Below are 24868 nucleotides of genomic sequence, written 5' to 3'. Positions count from 1 at the left end.
TGGCGTTTTTTTTAATTTACTTTTTCATCGGTGTGGGTGTGGGTGAAACAAAAATTTCAATGCAAAAAAGAAACCCCGATAAAAAAGTCTAAAAACGCGTCAAAAATTACCCAAAACCCAAACCTCTGCTTGGAGAGTAGAGATAACCTGCCAGGGGAGTTAGTCCGATAGAGACTACATTCGGGCGCGGCAAACTGTACTCTCAAGGCTAGCGGACCAACTCCCTTGGCATGCTATCTCTCTATTTGGCCAATTCCTACTACATGTAGTTCCAGCCGCCCCCCCCCCCCGAACGCCTGTTAGAGGCTAGACGGCTGCTATTGTCCGCCTCCCATTGTCCCTTCTCCTTCCCTTGCGACCCTGCTGACGTCATTGTGACGTCACGGCGCGGCTGGGAACGCGGCCACTGCTCCCTACAGACCCAGTCATGACCGAAAAATCTCACAGCTCAGAAATGTCAATTATCTCCAAGTAGATGTGTGGGATTTGGTATTTGATGATGCCAATCTTGATTACAAAAACAAACCTTCCATTTCCTGTATATCACATACAGATGTAAGTTAAGAATTAGGAGAGTAGAAACAGAAAGATACTCCTGGTCCCATGCCGGGGATCGCACTCACGCCAAACCCGGGCACTATTACTCAGAAATAATCGAGAAAACCAAGGACGTCATTTGCTCGTTGGAGAAACGTAACCTGCACCTAAAATTTCTATGTATGAAATTCCCAGTCACTGTTAATTACTATAGCTAGTTCTAGGTCATCATCATAACCCGTGATCTTTGCCCGCACAGCTAGAGCCTTTTTTCCCAATCAGGAAAAAAGGAGCGTCTTCAGTACGCCCATGTGAAATCTGTTTGTAGGTCAGTTAGTTGGTTGGTTGACGGGTTGCAAGAGTATCCATCTCAATATCTACTTGGAGATTACATACAAAGGCTTCATAGAAAAATCTTGTCCCGAGTCTAGGGTTCAAGATTTTTCGTCGCCAAGATGTTTCGTCGATCGCGATACGGCGTCAGGACTTTTGTCGCCAAGAGGACGCCTAGCCCTAAACTAGTTTCCCAGAGACTGAAGTTAGCTACATAAACAGTAATTCGTAGTCTTTTGATTGGTAGATGTATACTCCTGATGCGGAGAGTCAACATTTCCCCACGCGCCGCAACAAAACGCGAGATTTGCCCACCACTCCAGCGGGTCCCACGGGTTTGTTACGTTTTCTTGTTACAAAGTTTACAGACATCCGATCCCTTCCCTTGTCCGTGTGTTGACTGTGTCAATATTTTGGCAGGTTGGTTACATTGTTGCAATTGTTGCTTCTGTAGTGTTAGAGGCGTGGAATAGCTTTAAGCGCTTGTTTGTAGAGCTGACACCAAATGTCGGGTCTAAACCAAACCCTGAGGACTCGGCAGTTTCACGGTAAACGTCTCGGGGGCAGGCAGCTGTTTTTCCCCGGCGGCCTTTCTCAGCGGGACGTCCACGGGAAAAAACCTTCTCCCAAATGTCACATTTCCAAGTCAGATGAGTCCTTTGTCCGCCGCTCACGTCACGTCATTGTGGGGGAACGACCGGTTACAGAAGGGACGTTACGATCCTGCTGGATAGAGAAACACAAAAGACGGGCGGGTATAAAACCCGCGAGCGTCCCTACCCGCGCTAGTACAGAACCTAACCCGCGTCAAGACAGGACAGCACGACACTCTACTTACGTACGGAACTTCTCAAGACTAATTCTTACGACGGCGTGCTCAACTCGTTCTTAAGCTTCCTGCAAGATCACCTGCAACGTGTTCTCCCAACGACGTAGCTGTGCGACTCCTTAAGGACTACTTGTTGACTTTTTAGTAATTTTCCTGAGACGAAGATGAACGTGACGTCAGTAGCGGTCCTTCTTCTCGCCGTCCTCGGTGTGCCGGTGTCCTCCCGCCCGAGGAAGAGTAAGACCCGCCCCGGTGCGGAGCTGTCCAGGCCCGGGCCCGTCCCGCGGGCCGACGTGCACCCCATCTTCGGGCTTGAGATGGGGCAAGCCCGCCCGACCGTCGACCGCTGCACGGAGCGCTACGCCGACGGGGACGAGGACGGGCAGGGCCGCCGGTACACCCGGAGGGAGCTCCGCAGGAACGACCTGGCCATGGTCAACGTGCATGCCTGGTTCGACCTAGAAAACGTAAGTATCATAAACTGTCCGCTTTGCTGTACTATGTAGTATGTGAGTACCTAGCAGCCTCTCCGAGGCTCCCCAAAGTTTCTTGAATGATAGATGAAATTGGCCAAATAGAAACAGCAAAACCAGAGGAGTTAGCCTGCAAGAGGGTCTTGGGTAGCCTGGTCCTAGCCAGAGGCTGGTATGTTCTTCATATCACTGCCTTTGTCAGTTTAGCATATATGTTATATACTACGTGTTTCTCTATTTCACGTTGAATGTCTAGCGCTTACTTTGGCTAAACGTTGTTGGAGACCGGATCCTTCACTCCGTAATCGCAGCTCAAAAATTTGGTCTTTACTTGCATGTCGCATTTCTTAAAACATTCAGTTGGCAGGTAATCGTATTTCGTTTATGTACGTGTAAAAAAAAAACAGTTCATGTCCGCGACAGCCCTGACCCGTCAGTCCGTACCGTGTTCAGGTTTTCTTTAGTTCGAAACATCAGACAGAACAGAACAAAACTCCGGATGAGCGCAGACCCGACGTCATTAGGCTTGTCGCTGCTTCCCGCCCGAAGGCTGCTCAGACCGGGGTAAGCTAATAAGCCGCGCGGATTTAGGAGTTTAGGAAACAACAAAAGCCTCTTCCGTACCGGCCCAGACGCGCGGAGGTCGTCTCTACTCATAACGCAACATTTGATTTCAACACTGTAACAACAACTGAAAACTGTAGCAACTCGTGACTGAAAACTTAGCAATATAATACTGAAAACTGTTGCAACTACTTTGAACTGTTGCAGCCACTGGAAACTGTAGCAACCATTGGAAACTGTAACACTGAAAGCTGTAACAACTACTGAAATCTGTAGCAACTCGTGACTGAAAACTTAGCAATATAATACTGAAAACTGTTGCAACTACTTTGAACTGTAGCAACCATGAAAACTGTGCCAATCGTTGGAAACTGGCAACACTGGAAACTGTAGCAACTACTTTGAACTGTTGCACCACTGAAAACTGTACCAACCATTGGAAACTGTAACACTGAAAGCTGTAACAACTACTAAATTGTAGCTTCTTAATCTGAGTTTGTCTCATGGTGACTTTGTTAGTAAATTTAATCTCTCAGCACGGCGCTTCCCTAATCAGGCTCTAAATAGTCCTCCGTGCGAGACGCGCAGTTTTTCCGCCCTTAAGGCGGTCCGTTTTTCCGCCCTTAAAGCTCAGTTTTTCCGCCCTTAAAGCGGTCCGTTTTTCCGCCCTTAAGGCGCGCAGTCGGCCGGACCGAACCGTGGTAATTGGTGACCTTTAGGCTGCTTTTGATGTTGTTGCGGTCGCGGTGCATGTCGGGCCGGGCGCGGCGTGGATACCCGGAGTCCGGCGGAAAGAATGCCGGCGGCACAAAAGCGCGGAACGGACCCGAGCCTAGCCTCCGTAACATGCCAAAAACTGGAGGTTTGGGGGTCTTCAGGGTCTTTGGGAGCTTTTATGTGCTATTTTCTGATTGCATATAGACAGCATAGCCGGCCTGGTTGAATTACCCCCGTTTTTAGAACTGGGCTAATCAGAAAACAGCCGAAGAGTTAGACTACAAAACCCCCAGTTCTATATAAAGCTGGCTACGGAAGCTGCCCCGAGCTCCCGTTTCTCTCTGCCTTCTCGGAAAACTTTCTGCTGCACAGAAAAACCGTCTGACCGGAGCGGCGTCCGGGGTTGTCAGTCACGAGCTGTTATAAACAAAAGGCGCTAGAAACTGTCTAAATTCTAAAGAGGGGCACTAAGTTTGTGGGAACGAAAAGTATACATATAAAAGGCGACAAAACACAAAAATGAAAAGACTTATCATTTGTGATATCATATTATCATATTGTTGATATGAATTGTTTATTTTTCGTTCCGGCAAACAGCCCGACCGGGCCCCGGTTTGAAAATGTGATGTTAGCATTAGTGATATCTTCAACTTGGTTAAAGAGAACAAGAAATAGCCACGCCTTCAAGTACCAGTTATCAACCAAGGATTGAGGTGTTCAAGAATTCATTCTGGAACTCACTGTCACCAAGTACAGTAGGGGCATAGTCATTAGATAGCTTTAAACAGTGTCTAGAGTTAGTTGTTCAAGGGTTAGGTGTAACAAGTCGATCGGTGTAATATAGCCAGCTGCCGCCGCGCCGCGTGCCTGCGAAGCTGGTGTGTTACGCCGAAAGGCGATTTAATATACTGGCTATACAGATACAGATACATTTGTCGGACAAAATAATGACTATTGTTCTTCTTTTTTCTTTTTCCCTTCAGCACTTCGTCATCTTCCGCGTCAGCAAGTGTCACGTGCTCAGCTTCCCGGTGTGTTACGTCACCACGACCCTTGACCTGGGCCGGGACGAGCTGACCCCTGATGACGGCCAGTGGCGCGAACTCATCGGCATGTTCGAGGTTTGTTTGTTTGTTTTTTATTCAGAAACACAATGATGATTACACATGAAAAGATATGGACTAAGTGACTGCGAACTCAAGTTAGGTACAACTTATATTCTCGCGGCCACTTTTACAATGAAAGAAAAATATTCTACAAGACGTTTGAAAATACATGAGACCTCGCGAGTTTGTTTGTTTGTTGTGTACTTCCTAATGACGTCACTTGTAAGAAGAGTTGGTAGTACATGTAGTGACAATTAAAACCAGGGAATATGGCGGAATAAAAAAAAAAGTTATTGCAATGGGGGAGTTTTGGGATCATAAGTTTTTCCCAAGTGCGGTATTTGACTTACCCACGTCCTTTTAATTGAAAAAAAAAACATATTGTAAATTGGCTTACAAATATGTTCCAAGAAGAGAGAAGAAGCATGTAAATTATAGGTACAGATACTTTCTCGTAGCCAACTTGCTGCATCTAGCCCCAATGGGACATGAAAATGCAATAAAGTTCATTGACATTGTCATTGTCGTTGACTAACCTCCCGTTGTTGTTAATGTTGTTGACTAACGTCCCGTTATTGTTGTTCCCACAGCAAGGAAAGGGCCCAGCGGAGTACTTCCGCGGCTATGACTACACCACGGGCATGGCTTACCTGGCGAACCACCCGAAGGGCCACCAGATGTGCGCGGGAACCCTGCTGGTCTACATCTTCGACCTGAAGCGCGTCATGGAGCACATGGAGCTCATGAAGAAGCACCCGCGGCTCCAGACGCTCTACAAGCCCCGCAAGTTCCACGCACCCACACCGTAAGTATATTACTCCTTAAAATCTCAAGTCATCCACCTACCGACTGTTGTTTTTTCACTAGCCTCTACCAGGCTTCGGGAGGCGGCTGGAAAGAGAGCCAAATAGAGAGATAGCATGCGGAGGGAGTTGGTCTGTTGGAGACTCGGAACAGTTTGCCGCACCCTTGGCATGTTATCTCTCTATTTGGCCGATTTCTACTCTTTCCAGCCGCCTCCCGAAGCCTGGTAGAGGCTAGTGTTTCATTACTCTATTGGCGTCATACCTCTACATGTCATAGAACCCAACACATTTCTCGAAAAGAGTAGAGGTGACTCAGTGCTTGGCCCCATACATGTACATGCACCAGTAGCTACTTTAAAAAGCACCATGCGTCACCTCAGTCAAGGATGACAAAAGAAGATTTCTTATCCCAACAAACTCCTTGTAATGTCGTGAGTCGCGACGCATTGTCCAGTTCTACTTGCTAACCACGATCTCTCGGATGTTGTCCCCTTTAGGTTCGAAGACGACGCCTTGCGGGCCTTCCTGAAAGAGCAGCGGTCCGAGAAGAAGAAGCGCTCGCTGAACCGGAAGTCGCGTCACGCCCGCCGCCGCAACGACCGGAAACACAGCAGGCGCGACGTCATCAGGCACGGCGATGACGTCATCGTCAGCGTGGATGACGTCAACGAGGGAACAGCGACGCATGCGCAGGACGAGTTCTCCGGAGAGATGGACTATGACGTGTCTGCCTTTGCAGCTACTGGTGAGTTTGTTTGTTTGTTTGTCTGTTTGTGACTTTGCTGCTCTTCTTGTTTCTCCGGCCTTAGCCTGGCTACAAACATGCATAAGAACAAAGTGAAAGTCAAACTTTATTGCACAACAATATTGTAACAGGTACGATGTATGGCTTTAGGCTCTTCAGAGTTACTACATATCTAGCTGATATCTACTCTACTAGATATCTATATCTATTCTAACGTCTAAAGTAATTATAATGCTTTTAAGTTCTATGTATCGAAAATAACAGTATACTATTTGACTATTTTTGATATAGTATAAATGGAACATATAAAAGTCAATGCTGTACGTGTTGAACATGTTTCTAACGTAGCTCCCTCTTATTGTTCCCGCAGACGACCAGTCGGAGGTTGCCCCTAGCAACCCGTCGCGTTGCGTGGAGACTCGCGACTGCCGCCGGTACTGCAGCCGGTGGGACGAGGGGCCGTTCTGGCGCTACTGCCTCAAGTTCCGCGTCACCTGCAAGTTCGTCTGCCACAAGCAGCACTGACGGGGCAACGCCACGCTGCTGACACGTGAACGACACGTGAATAACTAGCTACAGACACGTGATGATCACCTGCAAGTTCGTCTGCCACAAGCAGCACTGTCCGGGGCAACGCCACGCTGCTGACACGTGAACGTCACGTGAAGAACTAGGCACAGGCACGTGATTATCACATGACAAACCGGACATTGCCATTGGCAGAAAATCACGTGACAGATAGGGCTAAGTAACCTAAGTCGAAAGTTGAACTTTTTGAGTGCAATCAGGATCCAAAGTCGTTGCTAGAAGACGGAGAGAAAATGTACAGATATTTTGACAATCAGAATGTACAGAATTATTTATTGCGATTCCACGGCGTTTCGCTGGGTGGCGCTGTAAAGCTATTGCGTCCGTCGCACAACAACAAGCGGTTTCCACACCGTGCACTTGTACATAAGAACCGATTATGTGTGTTTGACATAGACGTTATGAATGTAAGAGTCCCTATTTATGTATGTAAGTCCTTATTTATTTGTACCATAGAGATGAACAATCGGCCATGACGCCGTGCGACAAAGTTAAGTTAAAGCTGAGTTTCAATCATTTCCCAGACTGGAGTCTTGTCAGGAGAATAAAGATATAAACTGAGCTGGCCGTGTCTTTGTCTCTTCATCAGTAACCAATAGTTGATCGCCAATAAGAAATAGCTCCTTGTGTCACTACAGACATTATTATTAACATCCAATAGTTGATCGCCAATCCTTACCTCACTACTTATAGTAAATAACCAATAGTCGCCATCATCAGTTCAGTCTAAAACTATATCTGAAGGGGTTGACTTCTCTTGGAAGACGTAATGTCCCACCTTTTCCAAAATTTGTGGGTTTTGGGAAGTTTTTTTGATAGTTTTTCTTTGTCTGTAAGTTTAGAGAAATTTGGATAAATTGTAGAAGATTGAATAGTCAACTCTACAATGATCAAGGACTTGTCTTTGCAATGAACAGACCAGAAAGGCACTCATCCTCGAAGTGGCCATTTTTATTACGCAAGCTGTACAAAAGTGAAGTTCATTTGGACAGTGTTTTTGTAATATCCTTTGAAAATAACGGCTATGTGCTGAAACCTTCACAGAGCCCAACATCAATCCAACCACCTTTCTACAATCCACTTCCAGAGCCTAAGAATTTGGAGATTCTTTATTCAGACTTACTGAGAGATTGTATTGAGTGTGAATGTTTGGAACTGTACTCTATGATCAGAGGGTAATATCCAAATGAATTACATCGTACAATTGATTACTACAATTGTATAAGCAACTTCCTCACATGATTGCACCACCAGTCACTTTTTCGACCACCTAAGAAGTATAAATTTAAAGATATGATGGCAATGGTTTCTGAAAGGCTTTTAGTGTAAACCATTCTTACTAAATTCTGAGCGGTGCAGGTAAAACATGTTTGTTGCAGGTATGTATATTGTCAATGTTACCTGCACCAGCACAGGTATGCAAATAAAAGTGTTTCGAGCCCTAAATTATAATGCATTAGTTTCTCCTGCTTCAGTTTAAATCTGAAGTCCTGGAAATTTACTGTACATTATTCAGCAGGAATAAAATGCCTTTGTGAATAGTTTCATCATGTTGGTAAGTCACTGAATAAAGAGACTCTTTTTACACAACCAAGACTTTTATTCAGCCGACGTTTCGGTGACCGTCTGTCACCTTCCTCAGGGCAATTCTGACTGGTTCACATTGCACTGCAGCACAGGTGTCGCTGCTTCTTTACGTTTGGGACTGCATTGTACAGTTCCCTGTAACCACGCATATGTGTATGTGTGTAAATATTGTACGTTTAGGAATGCATCTACATTTTGTATAACAGCGACACCTGTGCTGCAGTGCAATGTGAACCAGTCAGAATTGCCCTGAGGAAGGTGACAGACGGTCACTGAAACGTTGACTAAATAAAAGGCTGGGTTATGTTGATGAAGTTTGACATACAGGTAAACAATACGTTCATAATACTAACAGAACTCGATATGCTTTATCAAGTTCTGTTAGTTCATTAGTGACACTGAAGAAGAGTGGTGGATGTCACTCAAAACGTCCGGATATTATCTCCGTAATTTATCCAGTAGTAGAGTTTGAATTTCCTATGAGAAAAGACTGGGTTGTGTAGAAATAGTCTCTTTATGCCCCCGGATGTCATCAGTTGAGGAGGTCGTGAAGATTTGGGTCCTCCAGGAGGTTGGTTTGAAGGCCTCCCATTGGCTGTTGGGGCTGCGGAGGATGCGGTGGAAGCTGTTGCATCATGGGACCCTGCGGATGGAGCTGCTGCTGCTGTGGCTGCCCCGCCCACTGGCTGCCCATATTTGGGTTGTGCATCTGCTGAGACATCTGCTGCTGCTGTAAGGGACAGACAACAATCAGCATCAACCATCAGTCAACCATCTACATCAACCATCAACAACCATCAGTACCTAACTCATGTACATCTGCTGAGACATCTGCTGCTGCTGTAGGGGACAGACAATAATCACCAGTATCAACCATCAGCAACCATCTACATCTACTATCAGCACCTAACCCATGTACTGCAGCTGTAAGGGACAGACAACAATCATCAGCATCAAGCATCAGCATCAAGCATCAGCATCTAACCCATGTGCATGTGGATCTACTGCGACATCTGCTGGAAAATCTGCTGCTTTTGTATGGGTAAGACAACAATCATCAGCATCAACCATCAACATCAACATCTAACCCATGTGCATGTGGATCTGCTGCTGTTGTAGGGGCAAGGCAAACATAAGGACCTATCAACAATCATCAGCACCTAGCCCATGATTGTGCATCTGCAACTGCTGCTGCTGCTGGCCCACCCACTGACTGCCTAGGTTTGGTTTGTGAATCTGCTGTTGCTGCAAGAGACAGAAAACCATCAGCAACCATCAGCATCAACCATGGTGCATCTAACCATGTGCATATCTGTTGAGACATCTGCTGCTGAGGTAAATGAAAGACAAAGACCATCAGAACCACCCAGCCTGCTGACTAAATGTCTATTGCTGCTTCATGACAATTGTTGTAAAAAAAAGGAACATAACATCATTTTTTGTTACCTGTTGCTGGTTGAGCAGCAGGTTCCTGAGCTGCTGGTTGGTCTGCTGCTGCTGTAACCTCTGCTGCTGCAGCTGCTGCTGCTCCATGAGCTGCTGCTGCTGGTTCAGCTGCTGACGCTTCTTCTGCGCCATTTCTAACGTCTGCTGAAGCTGCTGGATCTTCAACTGCCGGGGGAAAACACAATAACACAGCAAGGTGAGCAGGTACTGAAAACGTGGCAAAACTAGATACACATTCATCTGCAGGGGAAGACACAGCAAGGAGAATCGCATCATTGCTGCTACTTCTGCGCCATTTCTAACATCTGCTGCAGCTGCTGGATCTTCAGCTGCAGGAGGAAAACACAGCAGGGTGAGCGGGTACACGTTCAGCTGCAGGGGAAAGACACAGCAAGGAGAATATTGTTCTGACATCAGATTCTTCAGCTGCAGGGGGGAAATCACATCACAAAACTTAAGCTGCAGGTTGCTGCTACTTCTGCACCATTTCTAACGTCTGCTGAAGCTGCTGGATCTTCAACTGCAGAGGGAAAACACAGCAGGGTGAGCAGGTACTGAAAACATGTGGCAAAACTAGATACATGTTCAGCTGCAGGGGAAAGACACAGCAAGGAGAATCGCATCATTGCTGCTTCTTCTGCGCCATTTCTAACGTCTGCTGAAGCTGCTGGATCTTCAACTGCCGGGGGAAAACACAATAACACAGCAGGATGAGCAGGTACTGGTGGCATGGTGGCAAAACTAGATACATGTTCAGCTGCAGGGGAAAGACACACCAAGGAGAATCACATAATTGCTGCTACTTCTGCGCCATTTCTAACGTCTGCTGAAGCTGCTGGATCTTCAGCTGCAGAAGGGAAACACAACGGGGTGAGCAGGTACTGAAAACATGTGGCAAAACTAGATACATGTTAAGCTGCGGAGGACAGCAAGGAAAATCAGCAACCATCTGCTGCAGTTCCAAGGAAAGCTGCCAGGGGATCCGCAACCTAATCATTTTTTTGGTAGGTCAAGACCTGAACACACACCAAATTTCTAGGTAACCAGGTAACCAAATCCACAATTTAAAAGAACATTGCAGGTACAGGTAGATTCACCCCATAAAGTTGCATGACATGTTGCCCAATACGATTCCACAGTGTAAGGTAGAGGCACAAGAAGGTCCAGTAAAATGATACATCACAAGCAGTCCTCCACAGCGCATAGGTAAGCAGTTCTCCATGGCCAGCATGTCGGTGGGTCCATAGGGCTATAGCATGCCACTAGAGAAGTGCAGCAATGTTGGGTCCATAGGACACCAAAGAAGTGCAGAAATGTGGAGGATATCAATAGCACAATAGATGTGCAGAAATGTAGGTCCATTGTGCTACAGTATGGCACTAGAGAAGTGCAAAAATGTGGGCTCATAGGGCAGGGCTATATAAAAGTGTAGAAACGTAGAGCCATTATGGCTACAGCCAAGCAATACACAAGTGCAGAAGTGTGGCTCCCTTGTTGCCATAGGGCACTACAGAAGTGAAGAAATGTCCATAGTGACTGGGCTACAATGTACATCATCACTGGCAAGGAGGCAGCTGCAAAGACAAGGTGATGTGGACTCACCAGGTTCTGGTGCCGTTCCTTGTCTAGAGTGGCCACAGGCGCGTGGGGGGCTACGGGGTGGACAGAACTGGGCACCTGGGGAAAAACAACACCACTCATCACTATGGAAACTGGGGAGACAGAACACCAGTCATCACCATGGAAACTGGAGAGACAGAACACCAGTCATTGCCATGGGAACTGAAAAAAGAACCTGAGTTATAGCCATAGAAACAGGAGAAAAAAACACTGGACATCACCATGGTAAGTGCAAACAGAACACCAGCAGTCAGTGCCATGGAAACTGAACAGACAGAACACCAGTCATCACCATGGAAACTGGAGAGACAGAACACCAGTCATCACCATGGAAACTGGGGACAGAACACCAGTCATCACCATGGAAACTGGAGAGACAGAATGCCAGTCATTGCCATGGAAACTGGAAAAAGAACTTAGAAAAAATTTATAGCCATAGAAACAGGAGAAAAAACACTGGACATCACCGTGGTAACTGCAGACAGAACACCAGCAGTTATTGCCATGGAAACTGGAGGGACAGAACACCAGTCATCACCATGGAAACTGGAAAACGAACCCTAGTTTTAACCATGGAAACTAGAGAAAAACACTCAACATCACCATGGTAACTGCAGACAGAACAACAGCAGTTATCGCCATGGAACTCAAGAGACTGAGAACAACCTGGAGTCATCACTATGGAGCTGGAGAGACAGAATATATACCAGTCATCACAAACTGAAGAGACAGAACAGAACTTGTAACTACTATGGGAACTGAAGAGACAGAACAGCCACTAACAATGGAAACTGACCTGAAAGCACAACTGTGGAAACTGGACAGACACAGAGCAACAGTCACAACTATAGAAACTGACCAGACAGAGCAGCAGTGGTAACTATGGAAACTGGAGAAAAGCAGTCCTCATGATTATGGCAGCTCAAAAAAAAGCATGTGTCATCACCATGGAAGCTGATGAAGAAAGCTTTACCAGATCCCTTCTGGTACAGATCTACTCACTACAGTGTGATCAAAGCACAGGCCGTAGACAAGATTCCTTCTGCGACAGACCTACTGTGTGATCTAAGCACGGGCCAGATCCTACTGTGTGGTCAGTATTGCAGACCAGTATATTGTATAGCAAAAATACCTGTCGCACACACGCACATGCACGCACACATGCGTGTACGCACGCACGCACACACACACACACACACACACACACACACACACACAGACACACACAGACGTGTACACCAAATACTGTTGCTGATTGGCTGTGGAGAGTGTTAGCTGATTGGCTGGTGACAGTGTTAGCTGATTGGCTGGTGACAGTGTTAGCTGATTGGCTGGTGACAGTGTTAGCTGATTGGCTGATGTATTGTCCATCTGACAGCTGATTGGCTTAAGCTCACCTGGTTCATGTTGCTCGATGAAGTGCTGACCACTGATTGGCTGCTCATCATGTTTCCCCCACCTCCTAGGTTGCCATGGTTTCCATACTGTAAACAAAAACAGTTTTGAGGACCCCTCTGAACAGTGCTTATTATGTTACCCTTCGCAGAAGGAAAACACATGTTTAGCTCTGTTTTTTTCTTCCTCTTCTTCTGCAAACAAATAAGGTAAATGACCTGAACCAAATGTCTGTCACCATGGTAACTGGTGTTGGGTTACACCATGTTGCAATTTTATAGCAGGAGGGATTTAGACTCAATGTGTTTGAGTAAGAATTAACAGTGAGAGCAGACCATATGCGAAGGTAAACATTATGCATTTGCTTTGCAGATGTTGCCTTTCTAGTGTTAAAATACCACAACGCCTGGCAGTTCACAAACTTAAGTATACTTAAGTTAGAACGGCTGATTGCCACGTCAGGTAAAAACGTTAATTTCCGGTAACTGACCTGTTGCTGTGCAGATGACGGTGCTTGTTGTTGTTGTTGTGTTTGTGGTTGCTGGGGAAACGGCATCTGTTGTGTGTTTGGCTGCTGCACGACCCCCAGCCCCCCTCCCATCTGCTGCTGCTGCTGCTGTTGCTGCTGCTGCTGCTGCATCTGATAAGAATATATAAATTTACGGCTCTTGGTGGCAAATGTGCAGATGTTGACACATTGGGGCACCAAATCTGTAGTGTGTGTTTTGGGCACCCATTCAGACAGATTAGCCTAAGAAGTTCGGTGGGCGTCACTCCACCGTATAGGTGGGGAAGTCGTGTAAAGTGCCTTTCCCAAGGGCACAGCATCGGGGCATGGTGAGTATAGAACCCGCTAGATTATTTACGCTCAATCATGTTCATAATCCTCTTTTGACACCCTGGTGGTCAGGACAATTCCCTGCACCACTGAACTCCACAGTAGTAGTAGACAGTAAGTAGTAGTAGTAGTAGTAGTAGTAGTAGTAGTAGTAGTAGTAGCAGTAGTAGTAGCAGTAGTAGTAGCAGTAGCCCATAGTAGTTGTAGCAGTAGTACTACTAGTAAATGTTATAGTAGTAGTAGTCTAGTAGTCTAGTAGTAGCAGTAGTAGTAGCCATGTAAACTATGTAGTAGCTGTAGTAGTAGTAGCAGTAGTAGCAGTAGTAGTAGTAGTAGAAGTAGAAGTAGTAGTAGTAGTAATAGTTACTGTACTATGCTCACCCTTTGTAATGCCTTCAGCTGCTGTGTGTTCTGTAGGCAGTAGTAGTAGTAGTAGTTGTAGTAGTAGTAGTAATAGAGTAGTAGTAGTAGTAGTATGCTCACCCTTTGTAATGCCTTCTGCTGCTGTGTGTTTGCTGTGTGTTCTGTAGGCAGTAGTAGTAGTAGTTGTAGTAGTAGTAGTAATAGAGTAGTAGTAGTAGTAGTATGCTCACCCTTTGTAATGCCTTCTGCTGCTGTGCCTTCTTGTGGTTGGTGATGACCATGCGAATGCCATTAACGAAGCTGGTCTGGTCGTGGGGGATCAGCCCCATGAAGGCTCTCTTCTTGGCGCTGTAGAGCAGCATCAGCACCCGGACGTCACACTGGGTCACGTGGGGGAAATGCACACATCCAGCCTGCAAAACACACACACACCGGGTCACTTCTCCAACACACACACCACACACACACACACACACACACACACACTGGGTCACGTGTGGGAAATGCACACATCCGGCCTGTAAACAAAAATACATACTGGGTCACTTCTCCAACACTCACACACACACCACACACAGGCACACACCACACACACACACACGCGCGTGCGCACGCGTACTCGAGAAGCTACTTACGAATCCGCCTGCCATGACGCAGTAGAGCGCCCGTAGCGCGTCCTGGTTGTTGCACACACACACACAGATACACACACACACAAACACACACACAGATACACTCACACACAGCCAGCCACTGGACTACGAAAGAGCAACTTGAGAAGCAAAGCTACTTACGAATCCGCCGGCCATGACGCGGTAGAGCGCCCGTAGAGCGTCCTGGTCGTTGTTGGAGAAGTGAAACCCGACGGTGCGAGAGTTACGGAAGAGCGAGCCCAGCGACACCAGCAGCTGCTGAGGGATCAGCTGCATGATCAGCTTGCTCGGCCACTTGTCCGCTTGCCTAACAATACAACTGGGGCTTTCAGTCTGAATCTTGTTGTGGCGTGGCTATGCAAAGCTTTGTATTCAATGTCACAGGTACTGTAAATCACTTTGTATTTGCTGTACATTAAGATTTGCAGCTTTTGCGGTCACCTTTGTACCTCAAATTTATCACTACCATGTACAAATTATTTGCGGACTTCCTTTATTCTGTGAATTTAAAGTTCCGCGAAAATGTACATTTTTTGCAGACTGTGAAAATTGGCCATTACCGCATTGAGTGATTTACTGTAAAATTTACAGGCAATTTCATGTAGTGTACAATGTTTTATAAACGCCATAATATATGAGTTGAAAACAATTACCAAACAGGTGTGCTAACTAAGGGATCAAAGTTGGTATGCTACTTTTTTTTAAATAGATACGGGATTGCTGTTTGTTTGGCAAAGTAGAATGTCCAGAAACATAGACCGTGCCTAGGATTACAGAGTCAACTGGGCGGTGAGGTACTTACAGAGTCTCTCCTGGCTGGATGGACACCTGACACGCCAGCGACCGGTTGACCTTCTGGGGAAGGTCGTTTGGACTGTTCTTTGGCTGAGGATGGAACAAGAGGTCGAAGGTTAACTCACTAAAAGTTACTGAGAAAAGAGGTAACGCTGAGCTATCGAATGTCAGCCAGGAGGAGAGTCGTGTGGATTAGAACCAAAAGGTCCTGGGTTTGAATCCTACCCATGCCACCGATCTTGTGCCCTGGGAAAGGCACTTTACACAACTTTCCTCACTTAACTCAGGTAGAAATGAGTACCTACATGTAGCTTCGGTTAGGGACGTCCCTCAGATAGGACACTAAATGGACGGAGAGCCACACCCCACGCACGTTAAAGAACCCACCACACTTATCGAAAAGAGGAGGGGTCCTTTCCAGTGTGAAACCTTACAGTCCAGTCTTGCGCAGCTTGTACTTACTGTACAAAACTGGTGTGCTATGCCTGAAGGCGGTTTACCAGTTATGCAAAAGCCACACCCCAAGCACGTTAAAGAACCCACCACACTATCGAAAGGAGTAGGGGTCCTTCCCAGTCTTGCGCAGATTGTACTAACATGTACAAAACTGGTGTGTTACATTTAAAGGCTGTTTACTGGTTATGCGAAACAAACAAAGTTACCGGCACTTCCTGCCATTCCAAGGCCCCCGTCCAGATCGGCCTGTTCCTTGGCTGGTTTCCTGCCTGTTGAGACTGCATCTGCACAGGGGCAGGGGCAGCTCGGGGGCCTTGCTGTACGCCTGTTTGCATTGGCTGGAATAAACACGAACACTTGTTTACATCGCAAAGTTTACAATATGGAACATCAACATCAACAAAGCACTGTTTACTCTATCCAGGTGTATTCACTTGATGCAGGTGATCCTTATAAGGATGGTGATGTTTAGAGTTAAAACTTTTGGTCCAACACAAAAAAAGGTTCCCTCACCTACAGCTTTTGACCATTCACTCTGGTCTTCCTCAGTAGACTGACCCAGTGAGGCCTGTCACGTGGCTTCTTTGAAGTGTCAACACTGGGTCAAAGGTATCTGGTAGACGAAGCCACGGGACAAGCCTCACTGGGTCAGTCTACTGAGGAAGACCAGAGCGACTGGTCGAAAGCTCCAGGTGAGAGAACTTTTTTTTGTGTTGGACCAAAAGTTTTAACACGTAACTACCAACACAGATGAACTTTCATGATACTACATGGTGATGATGCTGCAGTACCTGAGGTTGGGACACAGGAAACTGCTGCGGTGGCTGCTGCTGCTGCTGAATCCGTGGCGGCGCCTGCGTCATCCCCGGTATCATACCGGTGTTCATGGAGGGCGGCTGGCTGGTCGAGATGGTGCTGATCTGCAGGGGGCCGGACTGAGCCAGACTGGTGGGGCCACCCATCGTCTGCGTAAGACTTGTAGGGCCGGCAATGGACTGGGTTAGACTAGTAGGTCCAGCCATGGATTGGGTCATACTTGTGGGACCAGCCATGGACTGGTTTAGACTGGTTGGACCAGCCATAGACTGGGTCAAACTGGTGGGGCCAGCCATGGATTGGGTCATACTGGTTGACGTAGGTAGCTTGAACAAGAAGAAGGAATATGGTCAAAACCACACTAAGATTAGCAACGAAAAAATGAAAGTTTAAAAACAAGTTCAGTTACATAAGTCAATAGCAAGGTTCTAACAGGAATTCGTAGATTTCAGACTTGAAGATTGTATTGGGTGTTTAGGAATGTTTTGGAACTGAACTGTACCACCACTTCAGGGAAAATCAACCTGGAATGACTCAATTCCCCATGTGCCAGTGTGGACTTGACACAAGCAATCAGTTAAGGCAACCAAAAACAATACTAGTACTTATGTCCTGGAAGTTACAACAATGTGCAATGCCTCTCCTTACCTGTGTAGGTTTGGGAGGCCCGCCTTGCCAGGTTCCTGGTTGTTGCTGCTGTTGTTTGTTGGGAGTCGGAGACACACCAGGCATCCTGGGAGGTCCTCCTGAAACAGTCACAGATTAGAAACTTACAGGCAGATCTACAAACAGCATGGGTTTTCTTTGTAGCCTCCTCAGAATTTGTACAACTTAGGGTTAAACTGATTTTGCTTCCGTAAGCTAGCATGTCATACTTCATCTTAAGACTCAACGATGTACATCTGCTTTTGCGAATAAAGTCATCATCATCATCACCTGACACAGATCTTGGCTCGTTCTGTCTCCATGGTTGCACAGTGACGTTGGGAGAAGGCTGGCGCGCCCGGGCGATGGCCTCCTTCATGATGTGAGCTGCTATCTGCTGGGCGCCCTTTGGGGGGCCTGCGGTTCCAGGCTTGCTGACAGGGGGAGGGGTGGGGGCCTGGAGAACAAGAACAACATGATGTGAGCCTTCGGGGGGCCTGCAGTTCCGGGCTTGCTTACAGGGGGAGGGGTGGGGGCCTGGAGGGAAACATGATGTTTAGAGTTAAAACTTTTGATCTAACACAAAAAAGTTCTCTCACCTAGAGCTTTCGACCAATCACTCTGGTCTTCCTCAGTAGACCGTCCCAGTGAGACTTGTCACGTGGCTTCTCTGAAGTGTGACGTCAACACTGAGTCAAGGGTATCTGGTAGACTGGTTCAAAAGCTCTGGGTGAGAGAGCTTTTTGTGTTGGACCAAAAAGTTTTAATTTCAAACATGATTGACTTATGATTTACCTGCTGAGGTGTCGGCAGGTGAGACAGAGGTGTTGTTGTCGTGGCAACTGGAGCAGACGGTCTCAGCAGCCCTGACGACACCTGGGGACGCACCTGGGCGAACAGGCAGAAGTTACTTCACATACACATTGTAGCATTTGACCAGCCCCTCAAGCTCTGTCCTGCCACTTGCTATATAGGCCAACAGGCAGAAATTACTCAACATGGGGGTATCGAGTATTTAATCACAACAAAGTTTACACTGCATAAAACTAGAAGCAGAAAAAGAGCGAGGTCTGAGATATGCTCTGGATAGAAAAATATTTCTTCCCTCTGTGAAGGTAAACAAAAGTAATTAGCTTTGTTTATCAATTAATTGATTAATTAGTAATTATTTTTCTATCCAGAGCATATCTCAGATTCAATCACAACAGTTTATACTGTGAGGAATTATAACACCTCTGGACCTGAGTGCTCCTATAGGCTAACCTGTTGTGTTTGTGGCCGTACGACCGGTTGTTGCCCGTACTGTTCTTGTCTAGCTGTAGCCTGAGTCTGTAGCTGCTGTAGTGGTTGTTGTAACGGCTGCTGTAATGGCTGCTGTAGTGGTTGTTGCTGTGAGGGTTGTTGTGATGTAGCTGCGGAGCTGGAGGGTGGCTTGTTGGGCGGTGACCCCAGGTTGACCCCGGGACTGGCCCGCGGCTTGTTGCTTTGTGGGCTGCTCGTCACAGTGGAACCTGTGGGAACTGAGGAAAAAAAATTATTGTACAGACAATTTAACATTGACTAGGCAAATAAAAGCCAAACTATCCCATATTTTGGACTACATGTGGGTAATACTGACTGTACTGACTACTGTATTGTGGGCTGCTGGTGACAGTGCAACCTGTGGGAACTGTACAGAAAAAAAAATTATCATGAAAGTTCATCTGTGTGTGTGTTGGTAGTTACATGTTTAAAGTTAAAACTTTTGGTCCAACTTTTGACGCAGTGTTGACATCACACTTCAAAGAAGCCACGTAACAAGCTTCACCGGGTCAGTCTACTGAGGAAGACCAGAGTGACTGGTCGTAAGCTGTAGGTGACAGAACTTTTTTGTATTGGACCAAAAGTTTTAACTTTAAACAGAAAAAAAATTGTCTTCACTTATTTGCATTTCAGTCAATACCTCGTGCTTATAAACCTGCTTTTCTGACAACTCTCCAGTGTCAGTGACGAAAGCTAGTGGATGCTACCTGATCATGAAACGTCTGACCATTTCCAAAAACATATCCATTTACTTCAGTAACTATTTTTGGTGTATCTTATTACCTGAAAGTCTAACCTTCACTGATGTGTACAGAAAACTGACTGAGCTATAGTTAAAACTGTCCAAAATCAGTTGAAAACGTAAAAATAGAACTCCAACCTAATGTGAGAAAGATGTCAGGTTCAGAAATTTAAACAGGACTGTGTTTCTTTAAACACTTTTTTTTAGGAAAAATAAAGAAAAATATAATATACAGACAATCAAACATAGAAAAAAAAGGCAAACTATCCCATATTTTGGACTCAATGACAATGGTTATTATTAGATTACTGTTTTTTCTCTTGATCTGTGATTAGATTTTACAAATTTCGCATGGCTTGTTCAAAGAAGCCGGCCTAATGAACCTTGTACCTGTGCTCCTGGCAGGACTCCCAGCAGCCTTTGCTCCAGGTGCACCAGGGTTTGAGGTGGGGGCTGAGGACTTGTTGCCATGGAGAGACTTGGGGTCGAGGTCAGAGGTCAGCTTCATGCTGGAGTCCTTCCCTTCCACGTTTGCTACTCTTTCTGTGAGGGAGGGAACATGGTTATGTAAATACACAAAAATATACTCACTTACATACGCACACACACACGACACAAAGATGAACACACACACACACACACACACACACACACACACACACGCACAGGTACGCACACACACACACACAGGTACGCACACGCACACACACACACTCACACACACACACAGGTATGCACACACACACACACAGGTACCCCCCACACACATAGACACACACACACACACACACACACACACACACACACACACACACATAGACACACACACACCTACACACACACCACAAACACACACACAGAGTCAGACTGAAAGATTTCTGACCTTTAAGCTCGAAGCCTTTCAGCAGGATGAGATGTCTTGGGTCTGTGGTGTAGTCCTTGTGAGACTGGTCCTGGCTGCTGCCCAGCCCCTTCTCATACAGCCTCTGCAGCACAGGCAGTTTCCGGGGGGACATGATGGAGAAGTCAATCCCTCTCTGTACAGCATGGGCACAGAAAACAGCGGTGTGAGACAAACTTACAGCAGTGTGAGACCACTACATTATATGATACTAGTAGTAGTACTAGAGTACTCACCCCCAACAATAGAGAGAAGTCAATCCCTCTCTGTACATCATGGGCACAGAACGGCGGTGTGAGACCGAGGAAACAGCAATGTGACACCAAGAAAACAACTATGTGATTGTGAGACCGACTGTAGGCCATATCTAACCTTTGACCTGTCCCCTGACCCTGTACTGACCTCTCCCATGACCCCTGACCCTGTACTGACCTCTCCCCTGACCCCGTACTGACCTCTCCCATGATGCCTGCGAGCTGCTCGGCCGTCTGCCCGCTGTAGGCCATATCTAACCTTTGACCTGACCCTGTACTGACCTCTCCCATGATGCCTGCTAGCTGCTCGGCCGTCTGCCCGCTGTAGGCCATACCTAACCTTTGACCTCCTCTGACCCAGTGACCTGACCCCTGACCCCGTACTGACCTCTCCCATGATGCCTGCTAGCTGCTCGGCCGTCTGCCCGCTGTAGGCGATGCTCTCGATGGACGGCATCAGGAAGGGGGGCGAGTTGCAGACCAGAATGCACTGCTTCTGCAGGCTGGGCCTGAAGGTGGAATGGTGGAGCAGAGAATTTACTGACTGAATTTACTGAGTGCATCACAACTGGTTCAGTGCTCTTGTATCACTGTCACATGGTGCAGTTGTGCTTTCTGACTCTAGGATGGCACAGGACACTGTGTAGATGAAGAACTGACTTTGACGCAGGACATTTGCTAAGCTGAGAAGAAAACAAGATGCACAAATACAGTACAGATTTCTAATCACTTCAGTCTTTATATGAGAAAACACTATTTGCAACTTAAATAAAGCGAATGCTGCTTCACTCACGTTTGTTCTCGAACTTTCTGAAAATCGTCAAACAGTTGAAGTGCGGAGCTGAGACCTTCAGCAATGTGGCTGCAGGAGTGGCCAGCCCCTCCTACAAACCTGGAAACAAACAAACAAATAAATAAACCTGTAAACAGTCCAACACCCAATAAATACATTGTACATTTTTCTTTCTCCCTTTGGTGTAACACACCAGCTTCTGTATCTGTATAGCCGGTATAACCGCCCTTCGGCGTAACCAGCTTCACAGGCATGCGGCATGGCAGCAGCTGACATTGTATTATAACTGTATCTGTATAGCCGGTACATGACTTGTATTATAACTCAGTTTCTTACTTGATCCTGTCGAGCCATGTGAGGAAGACATGTGCACTGCTGGTGGGAGCAATACAGAGAGTTGCTGGCTCATAGCTGTATAGCCGGTACATGTATTATAACTGAGTTATCTTACTTGATCCTGTCCAGCCATGTGAGGAAGACGTGAGCACTGCTGGTGGGGGCAATACAAAGAGTCATAACCAGCTTCGCAGGCATGTGGTGCAGCAGCAGCTGGCTACATTACACCACTTCTTACCTAGTATCTGTATAGCTGGTATAACTTAAGTTGTCTTACTTGATCCTGTCGAGCCATGTGAGGAAGACGTGTGCACTGCTGGTGGGGGCGATACAGAGAGTCGCCGGCTCGGGGGCACAGTCTGCCGTCTGGAACACGATCAAGCCGTACAGCGCACCTCCGTACTGGGAGGATACAGAATACAACCATGTGGAAGTTCATCTGTGTTGGTAGTTACATGTTTAGAGTTAAAACTTCCAACACAAAAAGTTCTCTCACCTAGAGACAAGTCACTCTGGTCTTCCTCAGTAGACAAGTGTTGACATCACACTTCAAAGAAGCCACGTGACAAGCCTCACTGGGTCAGTCTACTGAGGAAGACCTGAATGACTGGTTTTAACTCTAAACACAATCATATATCGTAAAGCCAAACACCAATTTGAGATCGTGTGGCGTAACAGAGCATTCAACTCGGAACCAAGAGGTTCCGGGTTTGAATCTTGCCATGTCACCGATCGTGTGCCCTTGGGAAAGGGACTTTACACAACTATCCTGGATGGAGGCTTGGCAAACCCCATCTTGTATTAGCTACAAGAAGGCAGCAGAATCTTCAGCTAGTGGAAGGCGGCTGCCTCAAAATGAAAGAGAAAAGAAAAGAACACCCTACGCACAGATTATTTTTACCAAAAATGTTCCAGAAACAAATTGGTGTGGCCTAATGTTGTTATGTTTTGTAACAAAGATAAAACAACTTACATCCCCTCCAAAATCTGTCTCTGCCACAGGGCCTCCGTTGAAATACCTAAAGGGAGAGATAAACACCCATAAACTGATGGCATCACAACAGGAGGGGTACAAACATATGATATCATTATATTGTGTGTACATGTAGCTCAGCAGAACACAAGCTAAAGTTGGGACCACTCTCTACTAGAGGAAGTATTCACTCTCACAGTAGGAATGATGTAAGACGTCTTGAGGTTGTTAAAGAAGCTTAAGGGTTAGAGTAATTAAGGATACTTACTCGACAGTAGGAATGATGTAAGACGTCTTGAGGTTGTTAAAGAAGCTTAAGGGTTAGAGTAATTAAGGATACTTACTCGACAGTAGGAATGAAAGAAGTTTTAAGGAGACTTACTCGACAGTAGGAATGATGTAAGAAGTCTTGAAGTTGTTTAAGAAGGGTGAGAGTAATGAAGGAGACTTACTCGACAGTAGGAATGATGTAAGAAGTCTTAAGGTTGTTGAAGTAGGCTCCCAGGTTGGCCGTTCCCTCGATGACGAACACGACGTCAGCCTTAATCTGCTGCACCGTGGGCTCTGTCTGTTCCGGGGTGGGAGGGGGGTTCGGTACCACCATGGTGGGCCTGGCAACAACAGCGATAAACAATCAATAAATTGATTATGCAAGTTAGGTCCTGATTTGCATAGTTAGCATTTGATGAAATGATAATGTATCTACATGACAAAAATCATGACCTACTCAAAAACAGGAATAACCTTTGCTTGGTGAGGTTGTGTATTATGCAATTATTATATGTATTATTTGCACACACACACAGACAGACACACACACACACACACACACAGACACACACACATACACACACACACATACTGACACACACACCACACACACTGAGACACACACACACACACAAACGTACTGACACACACAAACAAACAACACACATACAGACACACACACACAGACGGACACACAAACAAACAGACAATATGAGCCAAGTACAAGCCTTCATTCCCTCAGGAGGTCAAGAACACTAGTAACAGGTTCAACGATGATATCCCCGTTTTCATGAAAATAAAATTGAGAAATCCCTAAATTTTACACTGGAGTAAACGACACTTCTGTATCCGCATGTCTAACTGCCCATGTCTAACTGTTCCCGCTATCCTATGCTTAAAACGGGGAGAACATAGAAAACTGAATACTTCGTACAATACCTGTAAAATACGAGGGACGATCGGACAAGTTTTATCCCTTATTTCGGACCGGTTTCTTTACGAAACACTTCCTCACCCACAGACCAGCATCCCTTGCGGCAATCAGTCAAAGGTCACGCACCAAAATATAGTTTTATTTTCTTTCTGGATAAAATAACAACAGAAAAGAATTAAAAGATTATTATATGTTTCACTGTATTACAAATGAACAGCTTTATATGATGTATGTAAATGTTTAGATTAAAAAATAAATCTGCGTTGACCGGGTTCAGGTCAAAGGTCAGAAATTTTTGGCGGGGAACCAAAAATCGAAAGAAAGATGTCTGACCGAGTCGAGCAGTTGATTTTGGACCTTTTCGCGATCGAGGCGGTGAAGTTTGGCGACTTCACGCTGAAGAGCGGGATCCAGTCCCCGATCTACTTCGATCTGCGCGTGATCGTGAGCTATCCGGTCATCATGGTGGGTACGGCTCGCTCTCTCTCACGCCCCCCTCCCCCAACACTCTCACACGTGTGCGGTGTGTATTTGTATGTTTATTGGCAATAATTGACCACAGGTGGTTTGCTATCTTATGTCTGTATTACAAGCAGTCTGGTCTAACAAAGCTTGAAAAAATAACTTTATAATGTTTAAATTGGACAGAAATTCAACTTCATCAACCCCAACCTACTACATATGAATAAAAACAACAAAAACTTCTAAATGTATCTTCAGGATTTTGCAGGTTCCCGAGTATCTATAAAAGCTGTGACCAGTTAGGTTAGTTTAGGCAAGTGATGGCAGTTATCTATATTAATATATTAGGTTGATGGTTCACGTTTGATTGAGTGACATTTAGGTGTCAATGGTCCCATTTAGCATGATGTATCAGCTAAGTGCAGTTGTTATCAATGTCTAGAACATAAAGTTGACATCAGATTGATTTCATCCCTCCATCAGAATGAAGTGGCAGAACTTCTATGGGAGACCACAAAAAAGTCTGGAGCCAAGTTTGCAACAGTGTGTGGAGTGCCGTATACAGCCCTGCCATTGGCCACAGTAAGTA

General features: G+C 46.0%; 3 protein-coding genes across 3 annotated transcripts in view; 2 read left to right on the top strand and 1 right to left on the bottom strand.

The window, feature by feature from the left end:
- Positions 1-1465: 1465 nt before the first annotated feature.
- On the top strand, positions 1466-8321 carry LOC109481693. Its single transcript, XM_019784280.1, has 5 exons — positions 1466-2166; positions 4437-4574; positions 5150-5364; positions 5863-6110; positions 6481-8321. The coding sequence occupies exons 1-5, from the start codon at positions 1864-1866 to the stop codon at positions 6633-6635; spliced, it is 1059 nt and encodes a 352-aa protein (XP_019639839.1). The 5' UTR covers positions 1466-1863; the 3' UTR covers positions 6636-8321.
- Positions 8322-8495: 174 nt separating this feature from the next.
- On the bottom strand, positions 8496-23892 carry LOC109481726 (mediator of RNA polymerase II transcription subunit 25-like). Its single transcript, XM_019784317.1, has 22 exons — positions 23823-23892; positions 23066-23224; positions 22614-22659; positions 21918-22042; positions 21305-21403; positions 20900-21020; positions 20240-20393; positions 19747-19899; positions 18576-18832; positions 18108-18200; positions 17604-17769; positions 17316-17413; positions 16643-16993; positions 16058-16189; positions 15403-15485; positions 14742-14907; positions 14178-14360; positions 13237-13386; positions 12749-12835; positions 11334-11408; positions 9732-9896; positions 8496-9015 (listed from the first exon to the last, which is right to left on the bottom strand). Exons 2-22 carry the CDS (start codon positions 23215-23217, stop codon positions 8818-8820), a joined length of 3054 nt encoding a protein of 1017 aa, XP_019639876.1. The 5' UTR covers positions 23218-23224; positions 23823-23892; the 3' UTR covers positions 8496-8817.
- A 224-nt stretch (positions 23893-24116) lies between these two features.
- The window catches only part of LOC109481688 (uridine 5'-monophosphate synthase-like), a 14742-nt gene continuing 13990 nt past the window's right edge, over positions 24117-24868 (top strand). Inside the window, exons 1-2 of the mRNA XM_019784275.1 lie at positions 24117-24282; positions 24763-24861. Coding sequence (XP_019639834.1) covers positions 24142-24282; positions 24763-24861 — 240 coding nt within the window. The 5' untranslated portion in view covers positions 24117-24141. The remainder of the gene's footprint in view (positions 24283-24762; positions 24862-24868) is intronic.

The sequence above is a fragment of the Branchiostoma belcheri genome, unplaced genomic scaffold (genome assembly GCF_001625305.1).
Source record: "Branchiostoma belcheri isolate BF01 breed outbred unplaced genomic scaffold, Haploidv18h27 scaffold57, whole genome shotgun sequence".
NCBI classification, from domain to species: domain Eukaryota; kingdom Metazoa; phylum Chordata; class Leptocardii; order Amphioxiformes; family Branchiostomatidae; genus Branchiostoma; species Branchiostoma belcheri.
This window is presented reverse-complemented; position numbering and strand designations above follow the sequence as displayed.

Coding starts and splice junctions, on each gene's coding strand:
- LOC109481726 (XM_019784317.1), bottom strand. CDS start 23,217: ATGGTGGTACCGAACCCCCCTCCCACCCCGGAACAGACAGAGCCCACG. Junction 14,908..15,402: donor ATCCAGCCAGGAGAGACTCT/GTAAGTACCTCA, acceptor TTGTATTGTTAG/GCAAGCGGACAAGTGGCCGA. Junction 12,836..13,236: donor CGTCATCTGCACAGCAACAG/GTCAGTTACCGG, acceptor TTTTGTTTACAG/TATGGAAACCATGGCAACCT.
- LOC109481693 (XM_019784280.1), top strand. CDS start 1,864: ATGAACGTGACGTCAGTAGCGGTCCTTCTTCTCGCCGTCCTCGGTGTG. Junction 5,365..5,862: donor AAGTTCCACGCACCCACACC/GTAAGTATATTA, acceptor TGTCCCCTTTAG/GTTCGAAGACGACGCCTTGC. Junction 6,111..6,480: donor GTCTGCCTTTGCAGCTACTG/GTGAGTTTGTTT, acceptor TTGTTCCCGCAG/ACGACCAGTCGGAGGTTGCC.